At 42.2% G+C, this 17,416-nt stretch overlaps 1 protein-coding gene across 1 annotated transcript; it reads left to right on the top strand.

The window, feature by feature from the left end:
* Positions 1-1,780: 1,780 nt before the first annotated feature.
* DTX3L (deltex E3 ubiquitin ligase 3L) lies at positions 1,781-16,536 on the top strand. Its single transcript, XM_063116641.1, has 5 exons — positions 1,781-1,999; positions 5,450-5,694; positions 8,198-9,745; positions 11,497-11,714; positions 16,080-16,536. Exons 1-5 carry the CDS (start codon positions 1,816-1,818, stop codon positions 16,147-16,149), a joined length of 2,265 nt encoding a protein of 754 aa, XP_062972711.1. The 5' UTR covers positions 1,781-1,815; the 3' UTR covers positions 16,150-16,536.
* The last annotated feature ends 880 nt before the right edge of the window (positions 16,537-17,416 follow it).

Consider the following 17,416-nt stretch of genomic DNA (forward strand, 5'->3'; position numbering starts at 1 on the left):
CACCCTGCATAATTTGGTGTCATCCACAAATGTGAGCAATTTATTGTTCACTCCTAACTCCACAATATTACACAGTGAGCTTCACAGCTGTGCAGGATGGGTTTCCCCAGTTACCGAGCAACACAATAGTCTCTCCACAACACTACTATCACATATTGTGAAATAGAAACACACACACACAATGCTGCTGTTACGATGGGCTGTACCCAATTATTACAATTTGTGTTAATTGTACTGCAGTATTGTGTTTCTTCCTTTATGCAAATCCATACTTTCAAAGAGCACAGGTGGAAAGCTGCTAACTGAACTGCCTTGTAATTGTGATCAATTACAACAAAGGATGGCACGTTTATGGTTGTGTAGCAATGCCATGTCACTCAAAAACGTGAAAAAAGTTGTTCCTGCTAAAATTCCCTCTTCTACACAATTATTAAAGGCGCAAGAGCCATGTGTTCTCACTTGTGACTTACCCGTGGCCATCCGGTAAAAGAGAGGCAGTTTGTTTTATTTTTATGAAAGAGGCTAGCCCTCAACAAATTCATATCACAAAGATTTATGCCTGAATAAACATGTGTTTATGAGTGGGATGACTGGCTTAAATTGAAAGCACACTTTCTTGGGAGATGTATGATACAAATCAATACAATTCCCCCAACAGAAATGCGGGGATTGGCCTGCTAACAATGTAACCCTAAAAATGCTGACGATGCATTCCATTAACCATTTTGACCTTAATGCATTCTATTAACCATTTTGTGGTTAAGCAGCATAGTTTAGCGTGTTGTCTGAATGGGGCCAGTGAGTTCAGTGGGACCTACTCCCAGGTAAGTGTGCGTAGTAGCTGCAATCCTATACATACTAACCTGGGAGCAAGCCCCACTGAATCAGTGGGGTTACTTCCAAGTAAGCAAGTTTAGGGTTGCACTATAAGGGCACAATCCTAGCCATGTTTAGACAGAAAAAAGTCTTACAACTCCATGCTAACTGGGGCATGCTGGGAGTTGCAGATTTTTTTTCCTGTCTAAACATGTAATAGAATTGCACCCTAAGTCTCCCATCCCAAACTGTGCAGGATTTAAGTGACATTAAAATACCACGTCCTTAACACCTTTTCACAGCCATCAATAGGATGGGCTTTTTATTTTATTTTTTGTACCAATGCACGATTATAGATTTAAGTGGTCAGAGTCTTATAATGTAATCCTACTACACATGTCTACTCCGAAGAAAGACCCACGGAGTTCAATGCGGCTTGCTTACTTACTAGATAAATAGGTATAGAGCTGCAGCCTTAATCTGTATTAGCAGTTTCGAAAATAAAATAAACGGTGATCATTCTTGAAGAGCTATAAACCAAGGGACTACGTGAAAAACATCCAGGAGAGATGAGCATATAATTTAACATCTCGCCAACAGGACCATCATCAAGTATTTATACCCCGCCAGTGGGATAGAGAGCTCTCATGCATGAGCTCTCATGCATTTTGGGTGAAAATCCATAGGGGCGGCAGAGGGCAAACATTCACCTGTTGAACTTCTGCCCGTCACTCGGCTTTTTAAAGGATAATAGGACTGGGTCCCGGAATAGAAGCATCACTGGGGATCTGGGCCAGGCTGTCGCCACCTAGGGAGAGCAGCAGGCGGCGCTGGACGCACGACACGAAGGGCGGCGATGGGCTAAGCCTCGCCCCGGCGGCGGCGGACGCGGAGCAGGAGCAGGAGGAGGAGGAGTTCTCCGTGGCTGTTGATCTCCTCCAAGAGCGTTTGCGAAGAATCGAAAGCGAAAGTTTCCTCGTCCTCTCCAAATCCCGCACCATGGCCAGCCGCTCTCCCTCGCTGCTCGTGCAGGTCTCCCTTGCGGACCTGCCCTGGGAGAGGGTTCAGAAGAAGCTGGAGATCTACTTCCAGTCCCAGAAGAAATCCAGGGGCGACGAATGCGAAGTGCGGCCGGTGGATCGTGAACGGGGCATTTATTCGGTTCATTTCCGGTCGGAGGAAGGTAACAGACGGCTGAGGAGGCCTCGAGCAGGGGGCTGGGGCTGGACGTAGCTCCAAGAGGGCTGCGACCAAGCCCTAGTGCCCCTCGCGGCAATCCCTCGACCAGGCGTTCGTTCTGGCTGTGACAAAGTGCTGCAGCACTTTAAAGAGATTTCCTTTTCCTTCAGGCGCTTTTGATTCTAGAGTTGGCAAGTTTCTCTTTTTCTCCTCCCTGCCCCACCCCACCGGGTAGGGTTCCTGATGATCGTTTAACTAACAGATGCACGACAGGCAGAAATATCGCAGGCGAAGCTCTTCTGATAGCTCGGATCTCCAAACCGAGTGAAAATCTTTACCTGTTGGATTTCTGCCTGCCTCGAGACTGAGAAAGGCTTTGGAGTCCAGTCAGAGAAAAAGTTGGTAGGCACATTTGGGCCAGGGCTCTGGCCTGCCCTTTGAAATAATTTGTGGTGATTTTTTGTTAAAGTTGACTCTGAGTATATGCAGAGTGCCTTTCATCACTAGCTGATCACAACCAGACATTTTGGAGGGGGTGGGGAAAAGGCTCCAAAAGGGAACAGTCCCAACACATCCTATCTGCCGGTCTCGACATGCCCATTGGCTTGTAGAGTGTTAATTATGCCATTCTCACCCCTGCCCGTGTATGTTGTTATTAAATGCATTATTATTATTATTATTATTATTAATAATAATAATAATAATAATAATATTTGTCGAAGGTTTTTGGTATAGAAGACATTCCTGAAGCCATAAGAACGTCAGCCAAAAAAGAACATATTTGGCTAGTTTTAAATTGTACTATTGTACCTGGTCCTTGTCTCTATTCTGAAACAACACCAAGCGGGTTCAGGGATAGAGCCTGTTTTGCACTGTGTTTATTTAAAGCAGGCCTGGAGAATGTGTGGCACTCCAGATATTGCTGGATTTCAGCATTGTTGGCTAGGGAATATTGGGAATTTTAGGACTTTTCTGTCTGAATATACATAAGATCGAGCCTTTACAGGATCTGGGGGAAGCAGGAAAGAGAGTAGAACAGTCCCTTTCTCCCCCCCCCAAAAAAAACCTTGGTCCTTTAGATATTTTGGACTTGGGTTCCCATCAGTGCAGCCAGGAATTCTGGGGAGTTGGAGTCCAACATGTCCGGAGGGCACTAAGTTGGATAATGCTGCTGTTGAAAGTTTTCACACTGTTGCCAGCAACTGAGAGCCAGATAGAGATGTACAATTTCTGGAAATTTTGAAGCCATGGGGAAAAAAACATTTTTTCCCTGGGTTTTTTTTCCAGGAAAAAACGGAAATTTTCAGAAAAATTGAAATAATGCAATATTAGCACTTTTTACAGATGGAAACACTTTGTTACTTTAGGAACATAAAATGTAATTATGTCCAAGTTGATTTGGCATAAAATTATTACATTAGGTATATTAAAAGTACAGTGTATTAAAACAATTATTAAAAACTGAATTTTCTTGTTAATTCCCCCCCCCTTTTTTTTTTGGTAACAAATGGAGCTACAAGCTACAAGCTCCTGAACCATTAGGAACACCTGAACTGTGAGGAACCTCTTTGGTTTTGCCAGTTTATGAGCAGGCAAAAAATAATTTAAAACAACAACAACAGAGGAAACCATCAACATTAGTAACAAAGAAAATTATTTATGTCTCTGCTAGTCCTCCACAGTGTCAAGCAGACATAAAGCCCCCATTCCCATAAAAAGAACTGAGAAAAAAGAGGGAACCAAGATTCAATGAATATGCATGAAAATCAGACTCATTTTCTGACCTTTAGCTATCACTATCAGTTTCAGTCCCTGCTTCAGTGGCAGTGCCCCCTAGAGGCAGAAATGCATCTTGCTCTTGCGTTTGAGAGTTGCAGTCTCAGTTTGCAACCTAAGACTTGTTTGTCCTTGGTGCACAGAAATTGTAATAATCTAATACTGTACATAGTTTTTTAGAAATCATTTGGAGAAGTAAATATCTGAACACCTTGTCTTAAACATTTTATTCATGCTAAAATAAAACATTCCATAATCCGTTTTTCTTCATTTTTTTCAATTTTTTGGAAAAAAACCCCAAAACTTAAGAAAAAAATGGTATTTTTTTAATTTTTTCAGGGTTTTTTTCAGGCCTTCACATCTCTAGTGGTGTAATGGCTGAAGTGTTGGACTGGGAGTCGGGAGATCTGGGTTCTAGTTCCCACTCGGCCATGGAACCCCACTGGGTGACTTTGGGCCACTCACAGACTCTCAGCCCAACCCACCTCACAGGGTTGTTGTTGTGTAGATAAAATGGAAAAGAAGATTATGTACGCTTCCTTGGGTTCCTTGGAGGAAAAAAGGAAGGATTTAAATGCAATCAATTAAGATGGAATGGATGATCTTAGTCTGCCCCAGGGGTTTGCAACCTGGTGCTTTCAAGTACATTTCCCATGGTCTTTGACCATTGATGATGTTGGCTGGGGCTGATGGGGATTGTAATCCAAAATATCTGGAGGGCACCAGGTTGGGAAAGGCTCGGTTACTACTTGCAGACTTCTGGTTGCTTTGATGCAGTCCAGCCCTGTTAATAAGCTGACAAAAGTTACTAGCCTGCCCCCCACCAAAAAAAAGTATACTAGCTTGATGAGAGGTCTAGTAGTAGCTTCTGTTTCCATGCTGTCTGTGGAGGAGGGGAGGCCCTTTCCTGTGTCACCACCAGCACAGAAATATAGAGGATCTCGACATTAGAAAAAAAATGTATTACATCAACAGCCAGGACGTCTCCTTCATCCTTACCGGGTCTCAGATTTTGACTCGTGATTTTGAATTGGGAAGGGAATGACATTGAAAAGAATAGGCTGCAATGAAACAGCATCACTAGTGGTGGAATAAGTCTCTTCATAAATAGATTAGATACTGGATTATCTCTGTGTTATAAAAACACAAGGTTACTGGTGGAAACCTCAGGAGATGTCCTGGCTGTTGATGATGTCATGAAATCGACTCTCAAACTTCCGTGACGAGTGTGTTATAAATCACTCGTTTAGAGAAGCCCATAGGCTATTCGCATCTTCATAGGCTTTAAAAAAAAAGAGCCTTCTACCAAGTGGTCTGGGAGAGGGAATGGAGTTCTCCATCACTTCTCTGCCAGCCTGCTGCATATCCTTGATGGTGATGAGGCTGAGGCTTTCCTTCCTTCTTTGAGAAAACTGAATCTATGCCAGTGGCTTCTAGGCAAGTCATTAAATCCAAGGCTGCAGTAGCAGGACTTCAGATGTCTGACATGTGTTTGAATTGTTCTGTCTGTCTCAACATGTTGTTGTAAACCTGGATTTATGTGGATTTTTTTAAAGTATTTCTGTGGCTTCAGGATAAATGGTGTGTTAGTCATGCAGTGTGATAGCCCCATGAACACCAGTTAAAGAGTTATACCGTATATTCCACTAATGTTTGTTTCCTATTCAAATTGGTTTAGTGAAGAACCGAGTGAAGGTACATAAAGACCATTCTATAGAGATTGGCAACAGAATTCTGAAAATACAGATCCTGCCAGATTCTGGCATGACGACGATGGATTCCGCAGAACGATCATTGACAAACAGCTTGATAAGCCCCTCTGCAAACTCACTTCCTGCTTCAAGTGCTCTCCAACTTCAAAGTGATTTAGAAAGGAGGTTTGATGGAAAATATGCAGGTGATCGTGACAGCATTGCCGGAAAGGTAAGACAACAGCATTGCCTAGACTGGAAGTTGAGAACTTTTAAGCACCCCCTCCACCCCAATATTGTTTAACATGAAAATTCTGGAATTTAAATGCTGTGAAATAATAGGATTTTTGAATTAATTTTATGTGCTGACCACAAAATATTCCTTTTTCCACTTAGCAAATGTACTTTTGATTTATTGAAACCAAGCTGAGATTTTCATGTCTCATGCATTTTGAAAGTGGAGTTCTGTGTGTGACCACTTCTCTTTCCATTGATTTGATTACAATAATATGCCGAAGGAATATATAAGTCCTTCCTGCCAGTCAGGATACTTAATTAGGATGTCCTAATTAAGGACTAAGTTGGATACTTGCTTCCTCCTGTCTTCGGTGCAGCCTTCCCCAACCTGGTGCCTTCCAAATGTATTGCTGGCCAGGAGTGATGGGTGTTCTTGTCCAACACATCTGGAGGGCACCTGAGTAGGGAAAGCTGTTTTAGAGGCATTTTAGTGGGTGTGGAGATCCTGGAGATCTTCACAGTGACACTCTTCTCCAAGTGCCTCCTTGACCTATTCACCATCTCTATATAGATCCTCCTTGGACCCTTTTCCTGGAAGCTATAGAGCAGTTGTCCCCAACCATGGAACCCCAGATCATGCTGGACTACAAGTCCCAACCATACCCAGCAGTATTTATTTATTACATTTATAAACCGCCCCATAGCTGAAGCTCTCTGGACGGTTTACAAAGATTATAGTCAATGGTTGGGTATAGTGGGAGTGACCATTGAGAGAGAAAATAATACTTTTTCTTGAGTGCTGAAAACACTTTGGGCTTCTATAGATTTAAAGGGAAATCGCATTCGCTTACTGGCGCTTTGCTTCCTGCTTCGCTTCCATAATTTTGTTGAGTTGAGTTATACAGGAGGAGAGGGGCATCCACGTGGCCTGTGACTGGAAACTTCGCTGCTCATATACTTGAATGGGACACCGCCCTCTAGTGGGTGTTTTGCAGCATAATTTCTGCTGCACATGGTAGGAAATCCCGAGATATTTCAGAAGAATCGGGATATACAAGGCTTTTTTTAATGGAATAACCAGGGGAAGGAGTGGGAGATGTACAGTGGGCTCATAACGTCATCAAAATGACCTACAAACATCCATGAGTGGCCAATCACGAGCGTGCTATAAATCGCTCATTTAGAGGAGCCCTTTGTGTGTCCTGTCATCTTAATCCATGCAACAGCCTTAGGAATATAGGAATCTGCCGTATACTGAGACTGACTATCTAGCCCAGTATTGTCTACACCAGGAGTGGGCAGAAGATAGCGCTCCACATGTTTTGATTTTCAACTCCCATAAGCTCCTGCTAGCATGGGAATGCTGGGAGTTGATGTCCAAAACATCTGGAGATTTACTTTCTGCCCACTCTGGTCTACACTGCCTGGCAATGTCTCTCTGGGGTTTCAGGCAGGTGTTTTCCACGCCCTACTTAGTGATGACAGGAATTGAACTGAGCAAATGCTGTACCTGGAGATGTATAATTTGCAGAAATTTTGAAGCTATGGAACCCTCCCCCCAGGGGGCGGGGGGAATGTTTTTATTTATTTTTGAAAAATTGGGGGGGAAATGCAATATTAGAACTTTTTACAGATTGAAAGTCAGTTTGTTGCTTTAGGAACATAACATTTAATTATGTACATGTTGGTTTGGCATAAAATTTTCACATTTGGTATATTAAAGTACAGTGTATTGAAACAATTATTACAAATTGAATTTACTTTTTACTTTTTTTAATTTTTTGGCAACAGATGGAGTTACAGCTCCTGAACTGTAAGGAACCTCTTTGGTTTTGCCAATTTATGAGGAGCAGGCAAAAAACAATTGAAACCATCAACATTTGTAGCAAAGGAAATTATTTATATCTCCACTAGTCCTCCACAGTTTCAAGCAGACATAAAACACCCATTCCTATAAAAAGAACTGAGAAAAAAGAGGGGTGGAGTAGCTATAGTTTTCTGAGCTATAGTTATCACTATCAGTCTCTGCTTCAGTGGCAGTGCCCCCTAGAGGCAGAAATACATCTTGCTTTTACATTTGAGAGTTTTAGTCTCAGTTTGCAACCTAGGACTTGCTTGCCCTTGGTGCACAGAAATTGTAATAATCTGATACTGTACATAGCTTTTAGAAATCATTTGGAGAAGTAAATATATGAGCACCTTGTCTTAAACTTTTTATTTATCATGCTAAAATAAAACATTCCATAATCCATTTTTCAAATTGGGGGGGGGGGGATCGCAAAAAGGCTTCAGGGAAAAACGGGGGAGGGGAATGTGTGTGTGTTTTCTGAATTTTTCTGGGGGTTTTCCAGGTCTTCACATCTCTAGCTCTACCACTGAACTATGATTGTTTCCTTATAATGAATCCCATGTGACATATTGGGGTGTGTGGATGCATGTGCTGAACCATTTTATTGCACTGGCTTCAGTTGTTTGATCTCTTTGTTTTCCCCCACCAGATATTTCTCAGCGTCTCTGCCACTTTGAATACTGACTTGTTCACAGAGCAGGAGAGGAGAGATGTGATTGATCTGTGCCCCACTTTAAGAGTAGACGGCATTTCAAGCCATCATGGCATTGAAAAGGTGTCAGGAGGTTATGGCGATATTGAAAAGTTACACCACCTTTTTGAGAAACGCCTTGGATCTTCCCATCGCCACGCCAATGAATTTCTGCATCCTAAAATACAGAATGGTTTGGAAGAAATGGACATGGGAAGCCAGAAAGACAGAAACAAGAGTGATTCAGAAGATGTTTGTTGTGAATTGGAAGTTCCTTCAGGTATCTTTGAATACTTTAGCCAGGCCTTCAAAGAAACAGTTGAAGAACTGGAGCAGAAATTTAATGTCAAGATAACTAGTAATGAACATGAAAATGGATTGACCTCTGTACGCTTTAATTCTGCTGGAAGTCTTAACTTGATTGAGAAAGCTCAGCAGGATTTTGTCACAGCTTTTCAGAAAGTAGCAGCAGATGTGAAACAGGAAAGGATTCCTTTCACCAACCATCAGCAGTTTGATAAAGCACAGGAAATGCTAAGCACCAAATATAAAAGTATTCTTGTTAAAACGGACCAGAACGAATTAATTCTCCGTGGCCCGGCAAAGGAGATTTCAGCTGCTAAAAGAGAAATAGAGGCAAGTTATTTGGATAAGGTACCTGAATCTCCTCCTCCTATGAAGAGTGACATTGAAGTTGATGCTGATATATTTGAACTCATGGAACCCAAATTGTCTAAAGAAATTGAAGCTATAAAACAAAAGTATGATACCACCATGGAGAGAAAAAAGTGTCTCAGGAGCCAGAAAGCAATCATCCGTTTTATGCCTAAGAAGCATGGGAAATCAGATCAGTCTTCAAAAGCTTATGGACACTTCCACTATGTTTATCAAAACACTTTAAAACAGACTACAAGAAAAGAAATCCCCTTGAAACTTTCAGAGAATCAGCAAAGGAAACTGGATGCATTCCTTTCACAATTGCAAGCTGAAAATACTAGAGTATTCCTGGAAAAAAAGGGAAATAAACTGTTTATAGAAGGGCCTCTAGAGCATGTGTGTTATGCCGAAAAGCACATCATGAAGTTTCTGAACACTGACATGAATCCAGATCACGGGAATCTACCCATTCCTGGTTCTAGCCCTAGAGCCACTTCAGGGGCATACTTTGAGCCAAACAGTGCCCACAACATGCGCCCGGTTTCTAGGGAACAAGCAGGTTCACAAGCAGTGGGAGCCAAACAAGAGGAAGAGTGCTCCATCTGCATGGATTTAATCGACCAGAAAGAAGTGTTGCCCAAATGCAAGCATGCGTTTTGTAAGACCTGCATTACTGAGGCAATGAAATACAAGCCCACCTGCCCTGTGTGTAATATGTTCTATGGAAAAATGGAAGGAAACCAGCCACCTGGGACAATGCAAGTTAACAAACTTCGAACGTCACTTCCTGGTTATGAACAATATGGTACTATTGAAATTGCCTATCACATACTTGATGGCATCCAAACTGTAAGTCTGAGTAGGAATGTGCTGTTTTAGTATTATCATTAGCAATCCTCGCATGTTATTGATTCCTTTTTAAAATTGGTTTCCCCAAGAAAAGTTGTAATAGCAATTTAGTTGGGAATATAAACCAGGAGATTGAGATTTATTCACAAAGTTTTAAATGTACTAAGAAGAAAACACAGAAGTTACAATCTAGTGCTCGGTGATCCACTCTTAAGTCTCCCTGAAATCAGTGGAGCGTAGGACACTGCTAGATAAGGTGGTGCAGGATCTGTGGTCAGACAATCCAAGATAATCTCAGTTCTTAAAATGTCAAATGCAGCCTGAGTGAGTGGGGTTTAAACCCTTCCCTCCCCATGCTGTTTTCCCAATCCAAATGGCTTCCTTTGATGCTATTTGCCCCATAGGACAAAACATAGGAGTACCTGTACATTTTGCCCCATGAGGCAAATAGCAGAAGTGGGGGGGATCCATTTGGATCCAGAAAATTGCATGGATAGAGGGTTAAAAAGGCCCTCCTACTGAAGCCCTGATCCAAAGCAGGGAGAGGTGGATGAAGTTGCATTTGCCCCCTTTTTAAAAACGGTGAGAGGTGTGTGGTGGGATCTCCTGCCATCTCCATCTAATTTGTGTTTGAAGGAGAACATTTAAAAATGGAACCCATTTTTGTCCTCAAATCTAGGCAGCCCACCACAATTATGTAATAATGTTGAGGTCAAAAAGAAAATGATAGAGGCCTTATAAACTTATGAATGATGTTGCTCACTTTGTCTCTCACTCACTCACTCACAGTATTAGAACTAACGGTCATACCCTTTGAAATTAATCGGCAGTAGGTTTCGGACAGGAAAAAGGAAAGGAACCTCTCGTGCCAGCACTGAGTCATTACTGACTCTTGGAGGGACACCAGCTTTCGCTGACGTTTTCTTGGCAGGCCTTATAGCGGGGTGGTTTGCCGTTGCCTTCCCCAGCTGTTACTACGTTTCCCCCAGCTAACTGGGTACTCAATTTACCGATCTCGGGAGGATGGAAGGCTGAGTCGACCCAAGCCAGCTGCCTGAAACCAGCTCCCGCTGGGATCAAACTCAGGCCGTGGGGAGAGTTTCAACTGCAGAAACTGCTGTTTTACCGCTCTGCACCACATGAGGCTAGTAGGTTTCAGACAAGAGAATACTTAATTTAATTCAATTACCAAATTTACTACCAGAAGATGTGTGGTGATGACTACTATCTTACATGGCTATAAAACGAGATTAGACGAATTCATGGAAGAGGAGAGGTCTTATCTATGGCTATTAGCGTGTTTGCTAAATAGGAACTTCCATATCCAGAGGCAGTATCCATCTGAATGCCAACTGCTGAAGGTAAACAGAGGAAGGCTACCACAGTCATGCTCTGTTTGGGAGCTTTCCCAGGACAGCCATTTGGCTATTCTCTGTTGGAAGCAGGATGCTGGATTAGATGTACCCTTGAGATTAGATGATCCTCTAGTGTGATTTACAGCAGAGCTGCTTTATATAGAGGGGGAAGAAAGAAAAAGGAAGAGAAGCTAGAGGACAACAAGGGGATGAACTAGACAACCTGCTGTTGCCGTGCAACCCATTCTCTATCGCCCCCTAGTGTGCGGAAGCAAGCAGAGTTCCTATTATTCAACAGAGATGAGCAAAGGACGTTCTCATTCATGATATGGTGAGCATCTTGCCAGTAAAGTGTAACACATGGTGTATTTTAATATTTTCACTTTTTGCAATTAGACAAGCCATCCAAATCCAGGAAGAGGATTCCGGGGAGCATATCGGACTGCATATTTACCAAACAACAAAGAAGGAAATGAAATCTTGTGTCTGCTTCAACGGGCTTTTGAACAAAAATTGATTTTCACAGTGGGACAGTCACGTACAACTGGTTTATGTGATGTTGTTACCTGGAATGATATACACCACAAAACTGGAAAGCATGGCGGCCCAGAGAGGTGAGTTGTGGTGTGGTGTGTGGGAAGTTAAATGTTGTTTCTGTTTCTGTATAGTTCTGTTGTTTTTATTTTGCGGACTGACTTAAGTCAGTAAGTGCTTTGAGAAACCATTTCGGAAGAAGCGTTAGAGTTTTGAAAAAAGCATAACAAGCAGACATCTCTGTGAAAATGTGTTGTATTTTTCTCCATCTTTGCTATACATTATAATTTTGCCATTATCCAAAGAGTAAGTTTCGTATCTGTAATTATAAAAGAGGATGACTGTCATAGCATTATTATTTGGAGAATAATCCAGCCCTCCATCTATGTTAATGTCTTATAATTTTGTTGTGTATTTTTTAATTGTTTATGGTTTTGTTTCCCCCCCCCCCCAATGTATATTTTAAACTTTGTAAGGCCGCCTTGAGGCCCAGCATTGGGCAAAAGGCGGGATACAAATAAATAAATATAATAATAGCACTAAAACTGTGAAACTCAAGATAACTGAAACATAGCATGCATAGGGGTGGGCACCTTAGGGCTACATTTTCAATGCATTAATTGTGAGTAATTAAATTATTATTATTATTATTATTATTATTATTATTATTATTATTATTATACCACCCCCATAGCTGAAGCTCTCTGGGCGGTTTACAAAAGTTAAAAACAGTGAACATTAAAAACAAATATACAAAATTTAAAAGCATAAAATACAAACAAAAACAGACAATATCCATTTAAAACAACTATTCTGGGGTCAGTTAAAAAACTTGGCATATGCTGTTAAATGCTTGGGAGAAAAGTCTTGACCTGGCACTGAAAAGATAACAATGTTGGCACCAGGCGAGCCTCATCGGGGAGATCATTCCATAATTGAGGGGCCACCACTGAAAAGGCCTCTCTCTTGTTACCATTCTTCGAGCTTCCCTCAGAGTAGGATCTTAGATGTTGAGTGTAGCGTACAGGTAGGTTCAAGTTGGTAGAGACATTCTGTCAGGTATTGTGGTCCCAAGCCATGTAAGCCTTTATAGGTTAAAACCAGCACCTTGAATCGGGTTCGGAAACATCCAGGCAGCCGATGCAAGCGGGCCAGAGTCGATCTTACCTGTTCAAACCTTCTAGTTCCTGTTATCAATATGGCTGCTGCATGTTCCTCAAGCTGCAGCTTCTGAACCATCTTCAAAGACAGCCCCACGTAGAGCACATTGCAGTAATCTAACTTGGAGGTTACCAGAACATAGACAACTGAAGCCAGGTTATCCCTGTCCAGATAGGGGCATTAGCTGAGCCACCAACCAAAGTTGGTAGAAGGCAGTCCTTACCACTAAGGCCACCTGGGCCTCAAGTGACAGAGATGGTTCTAGGAGAACCCCCAAGCTGTGAACTTGCTCCTTCAGGGGGAGTGCAACCCCATCCAAAACAGGTTGAACACCCTCCATCCAGTCAGCAGAACCACCCACTAACCACCCACTAACAGCATCTCAGTCTTGTCTGGATTGAGCTTTAGTTTATTAGCCCTCATCCAGTCCATTGTCACAGCGAAGGACTGGTTCAGCACACCCACAACCTCACTTGATGAAGATGAGAAGGAGAAGTAGAGTTGCGTGTCATCAATGTACTGATGACAACGCACTCCAAAACTCCGGATGACCACACCCAAGAGTTTCATGTAAATATTAAACAGCATGGGGGACAAGACTGACTCCTGCGGAACCCCATACTGGAGAATCCACAGGGCCGAGCAATGTTCCCCAAGCACCGCCTTCTGGAGCTGACAAGCCAGGTAGGAGCACTCGAAGCCACTGTAATGCAGTACCTCCCACTCCCAACTCAGCTAGTCGTTCCAGAAGGATACCATGGTCGATGGTATCGAAAGTCCCTGAGAGATCAAGGAGAATTAACAGAGTCATATTCCCTCTGTCTTTCTCCCGACATAGGTCATCATACAGGGCGACCAAGGCTGATTCCGTGCCAAAACCAGGCCTGAAACCCGACTGAAATGGACCAGATAATCAGTCTCATCTAAGAATGTCTGGAGCTGGCCTGCAACCACCTCTCAAGGACCTTGCCCAAGAATGGAACATTTGCCACCAGCCTATAGTTATTAAGATTTTCCTGGTCCAGGGAAGATTTCTTCAGGAGTGGTCTCACTACTGCCTCTTTCAGATGGCCTAGGACCACTCCCTCTTGCAGAGAGGCATTAATCACTTCCTTGGCCCAGCTGACTGTTCCATCCCTGCTGGCTTTCATTAGCCAAGAGGGGCGAGGACGCAATACAGAGGGGGTTGCACGGACCGGTCTATGTTTGGAGCCTGCTGTGCTATCTTAAGTCACTAGGTTGCAGACTTCCCTAACCACCGCATAGTTTGAACTAGGAGAGAATAGTTCGAGGAACAGTTACAAGCCTGCCCTCTTCTCAGCTGAGGGGCAGCCACACCCTCAGCGGAATGGTGTGGACAGACTCCTTCCCTCAGGAGGCTAGAGGGGTGCACTTTGGCAGTGGGCTTCAACTGGTCCAGTCCTGAGACTCACCTCGGACTCTCAGCCTGCAACATGGGACCGACTTTTACAATTTCATTCTCCAACATGGCAGCAACGGTTTTGCTGCGACCCAACTGGACTGATCTCGCAACCCACTTTTGGGTCGTGACCCACTGCACTATGGCACAGGCTGTGTGTGCCGTCACCAAGACAGGGTGAATACAATGTGTCCAACTCCGACAGCTGCATAACTTTACTTGAAGGCTTCACTGTATCAAACTTAAAAGTTATTCCAACCCCTGCAAAGCCAGGTCTATTTGCTAGTACTCTGATAAACATTACACTGTGGCTAGTCACATTCTCCATCCATAATACTAATTTAATTAGCAAATAACAATTTATTTAGTGTTCTATCTGTTTTGAATTACCATAATAATCCTGTCTTGTGGTGTTATGCCCATACTTAATATAATGGTCAGTCAGGGGGCTGAGGGAACAGTAGCTTGCTTATAGTTACCTAGCAAATTCATGGCTGAGGTAAAAGTTCAGTCAGGAACATCTTGGCTCCTAGCTCTTGTACTTAGCCACTGTGTTACAGCTTTTTTTTCTAGTTGCAAACTGCTGTATCCGAATCTTACTTGGGATATAAAATTAGAATAAAAGATCACTTTGCCCAGATCCTTTATGATCACCTGTATTTATCTGACCACCATTATAGAATGTGTTTCCGATGTGACTGATGCTTAATGAATTCCCATAGTGTGTGTTAGGTCAATTAGAGACTAATTCTGACAATGTGAAATAGGCCAGAGCCATGTATGTGTCACATATTAGCCAGTTCAGGTATTATGCACATACATACATACATTAGCATTCCCTGTTCAGGTATAATACCTGAACAAAGGGCTGCTATAAATGAAGAATTCATTAGACCAGAGTACTTTGTTTAGACCATAAGCCACAGCATATGAAGATGTTTTGCCATGGTTAAAGTGTGCTGTGAAAACATCTCTGTGATTAAACTGATACAATGTGAAAGTACTAGCAACTGTCATATTGGGAAGTTGTAATGAACTAAAGATCTGTTGTTAGTTTGTTAAACTTTGGATGCAGCTGACAGTTTTACTATCATTTCCGTGTCTTTTGTGACTTTGGGTTGCAGTCAATGCAGTGAGGCGTATTTCACTAGTTGCTTTGGTTTTAAGTCAGAGGTATGCTGAGTGGACACCTCAAGGCATGATGAAATGGGCTTGACTCCTTGAGAACCAAAAAATGATAGAGCGCAATCTTTTGTGTTGTCTACTCAGAAGTAAGTCACATTGATTTCAATGACGCTTCCTCCAAGGTAGGTGGGTATAACATACTTCAAGGGAACAAGCCCCATTGAACACAGTGGAACTTAATTCTGAGTAAACATATGAAGTAACGTGCTGGAATCTTGTGCTAAATAGGAACATTCTAATGGTTTCTAAATACTTGGCACATGGTTAGCCTATGTCTTTAAAGGCTCTATATTCAATGAGAGCTAAAAACTCTTTTAAACTACAGCACAGCAGCTTTGATCTTTTTTAGTATGCTCTCCACTTTTGTCAGTAAGCTATATCTGTATGTGGATGACTTTGCACTCTATCAGGCACATCTTGTTCGCCTGCATTTTTTTAAGGACCTAAAAGTTAAGGTAAATTTTATAAATAAAAAATTGTGTATAAAATCTTCATACCCGGACCTATTTATTTGGAGAGAATGTTGAAGATAGATGCCAACATGGTATCAGCCTCCTTTCTCTCAAATTCTTTTGCTTCAAATAGATTTGAATACATGGTATTTGAATGGAAGATGCTGTACAACAGTATCATTTCACTCAGTAATTCCTTGATCTAAACAAGTCTCTTTTTCTCCTAGTTTTGGCTACCCTGATCCTTCCTATCTGAAACGTGTTCGAGAAGAACTGAAGGCAAAAGGAATTGTATGAGTGTTTTTGTCCAGAAATTGCATCTGTCTAAATACACAATTTAATTCACCATATTGTTGAAGTTAATGAAAGAGTTTAACACTTGCTTTTGAAGAATTGCTGCTTACCCAGTGCAAAATTCTGAATTGCAGTATTTGTTGATTAACAATTATGTTTTGGGCTGTGAAATTATACCAAAATCTTTGTATGCAATACTAACTATAAAGCTGTGGTCCTGTGCACATTATGTAGAACCAAGACACATTGATTTCAGCTGATTTCTTTTTGAATTCTGTTGAAATCAATGGGCCTTGGTTCTAAGTAGGCTCATATATGATCAGGTTATATTCTTTCATTTGATTATTACTTGGAAAATATGGAGATGGAATAAAAGTTATTTATCAGAAATGGGCTCGCCTCTTTTCTCTCCTTGTGTTGCAAAAATACAAAACAAAACAGAAGCCACAGCTCAGAATATGTTACGTATTGGTCATAACTATGTCATTCTATCACATGCATATTTGTATTGCATCAGACCACTGAATCACAGTCTGGTACTCATAATGTAATTATAAAGCCTGATACATCTATTAACCTTGGTGACATGGTAGCAGTGGAGTTGGTGGCTCCGATGTAAGTGGGGCAGTGAATCCGCTCTGGGTATTAGTCAGAACTGTAAAGGTGCTATCTAAAGTCTCTTGTGTAGCCCCTTTAGTGTTCTGATTGAAACCCAGAGTAGATTTCCAACCCCACTGATATCGGAGCCACCAGCCAGGACAGCTGTCTTTGAGAAGGCTACTTCTTCATGAAGATAAAAGCATCCCCCCACCCCAGTATCTTGAAAAGGCAGGACTACGCCATTCCCTCATCATCAGGGGCAGGCGCTCTCTGGGCTCTTGACCAAAACATCCCTTTACCAAATCAACAAAAAGCGGAGTAAAGATTAGAGAGGAAACTTTTGTCTGGTAGCCTGCCCTAGTTTCCCCCTTCTGATGCTCTATGAGCCCATAAGAACCTATGATTTAACTCCAGACAATTGATACACTCCTTCAAGAGTGTATCCAGCCAAAGATGCTATGGCAACATATGGAAAGCCTTTGTGAGTTTGACAGCAAAAGACCCAGGCTTTAATGTCTTACTGCTTTCCTTCAGCCCATATCCCACCCTCCCAGGTGATGGGTGGGCTCTCAACTTTATTAAGAGGGCAACTTGGCATGCTGTTGGATCAGAGGCTTATCAGTCAGTACAGTATACTGTAGCTAGTGCCCTCCCCTCACAAATTATATTT

Source organism: Elgaria multicarinata, chromosome 2 (genome assembly GCF_023053635.1).
Source record: "Elgaria multicarinata webbii isolate HBS135686 ecotype San Diego chromosome 2, rElgMul1.1.pri, whole genome shotgun sequence".
Taxonomy (NCBI): Eukaryota; Metazoa; Chordata; class Lepidosauria; order Squamata; family Anguidae; genus Elgaria; species Elgaria multicarinata.

Coding starts and splice junctions, on each gene's coding strand:
- DTX3L (XM_063116641.1), top strand. CDS start 1,816: ATGGCCAGCCGCTCTCCCTCGCTGCTCGTGCAGGTCTCCCTTGCGGAC. Junction 2,000..5,449: donor TCATTTCCGGTCGGAGGAAG/GTAACAGACGGC, acceptor AAATTGGTTTAG/TGAAGAACCGAGTGAAGGTA. Junction 5,695..8,197: donor GTGACAGCATTGCCGGAAAG/GTAAGACAACAG, acceptor TTCCCCCACCAG/ATATTTCTCAGCGTCTCTGC.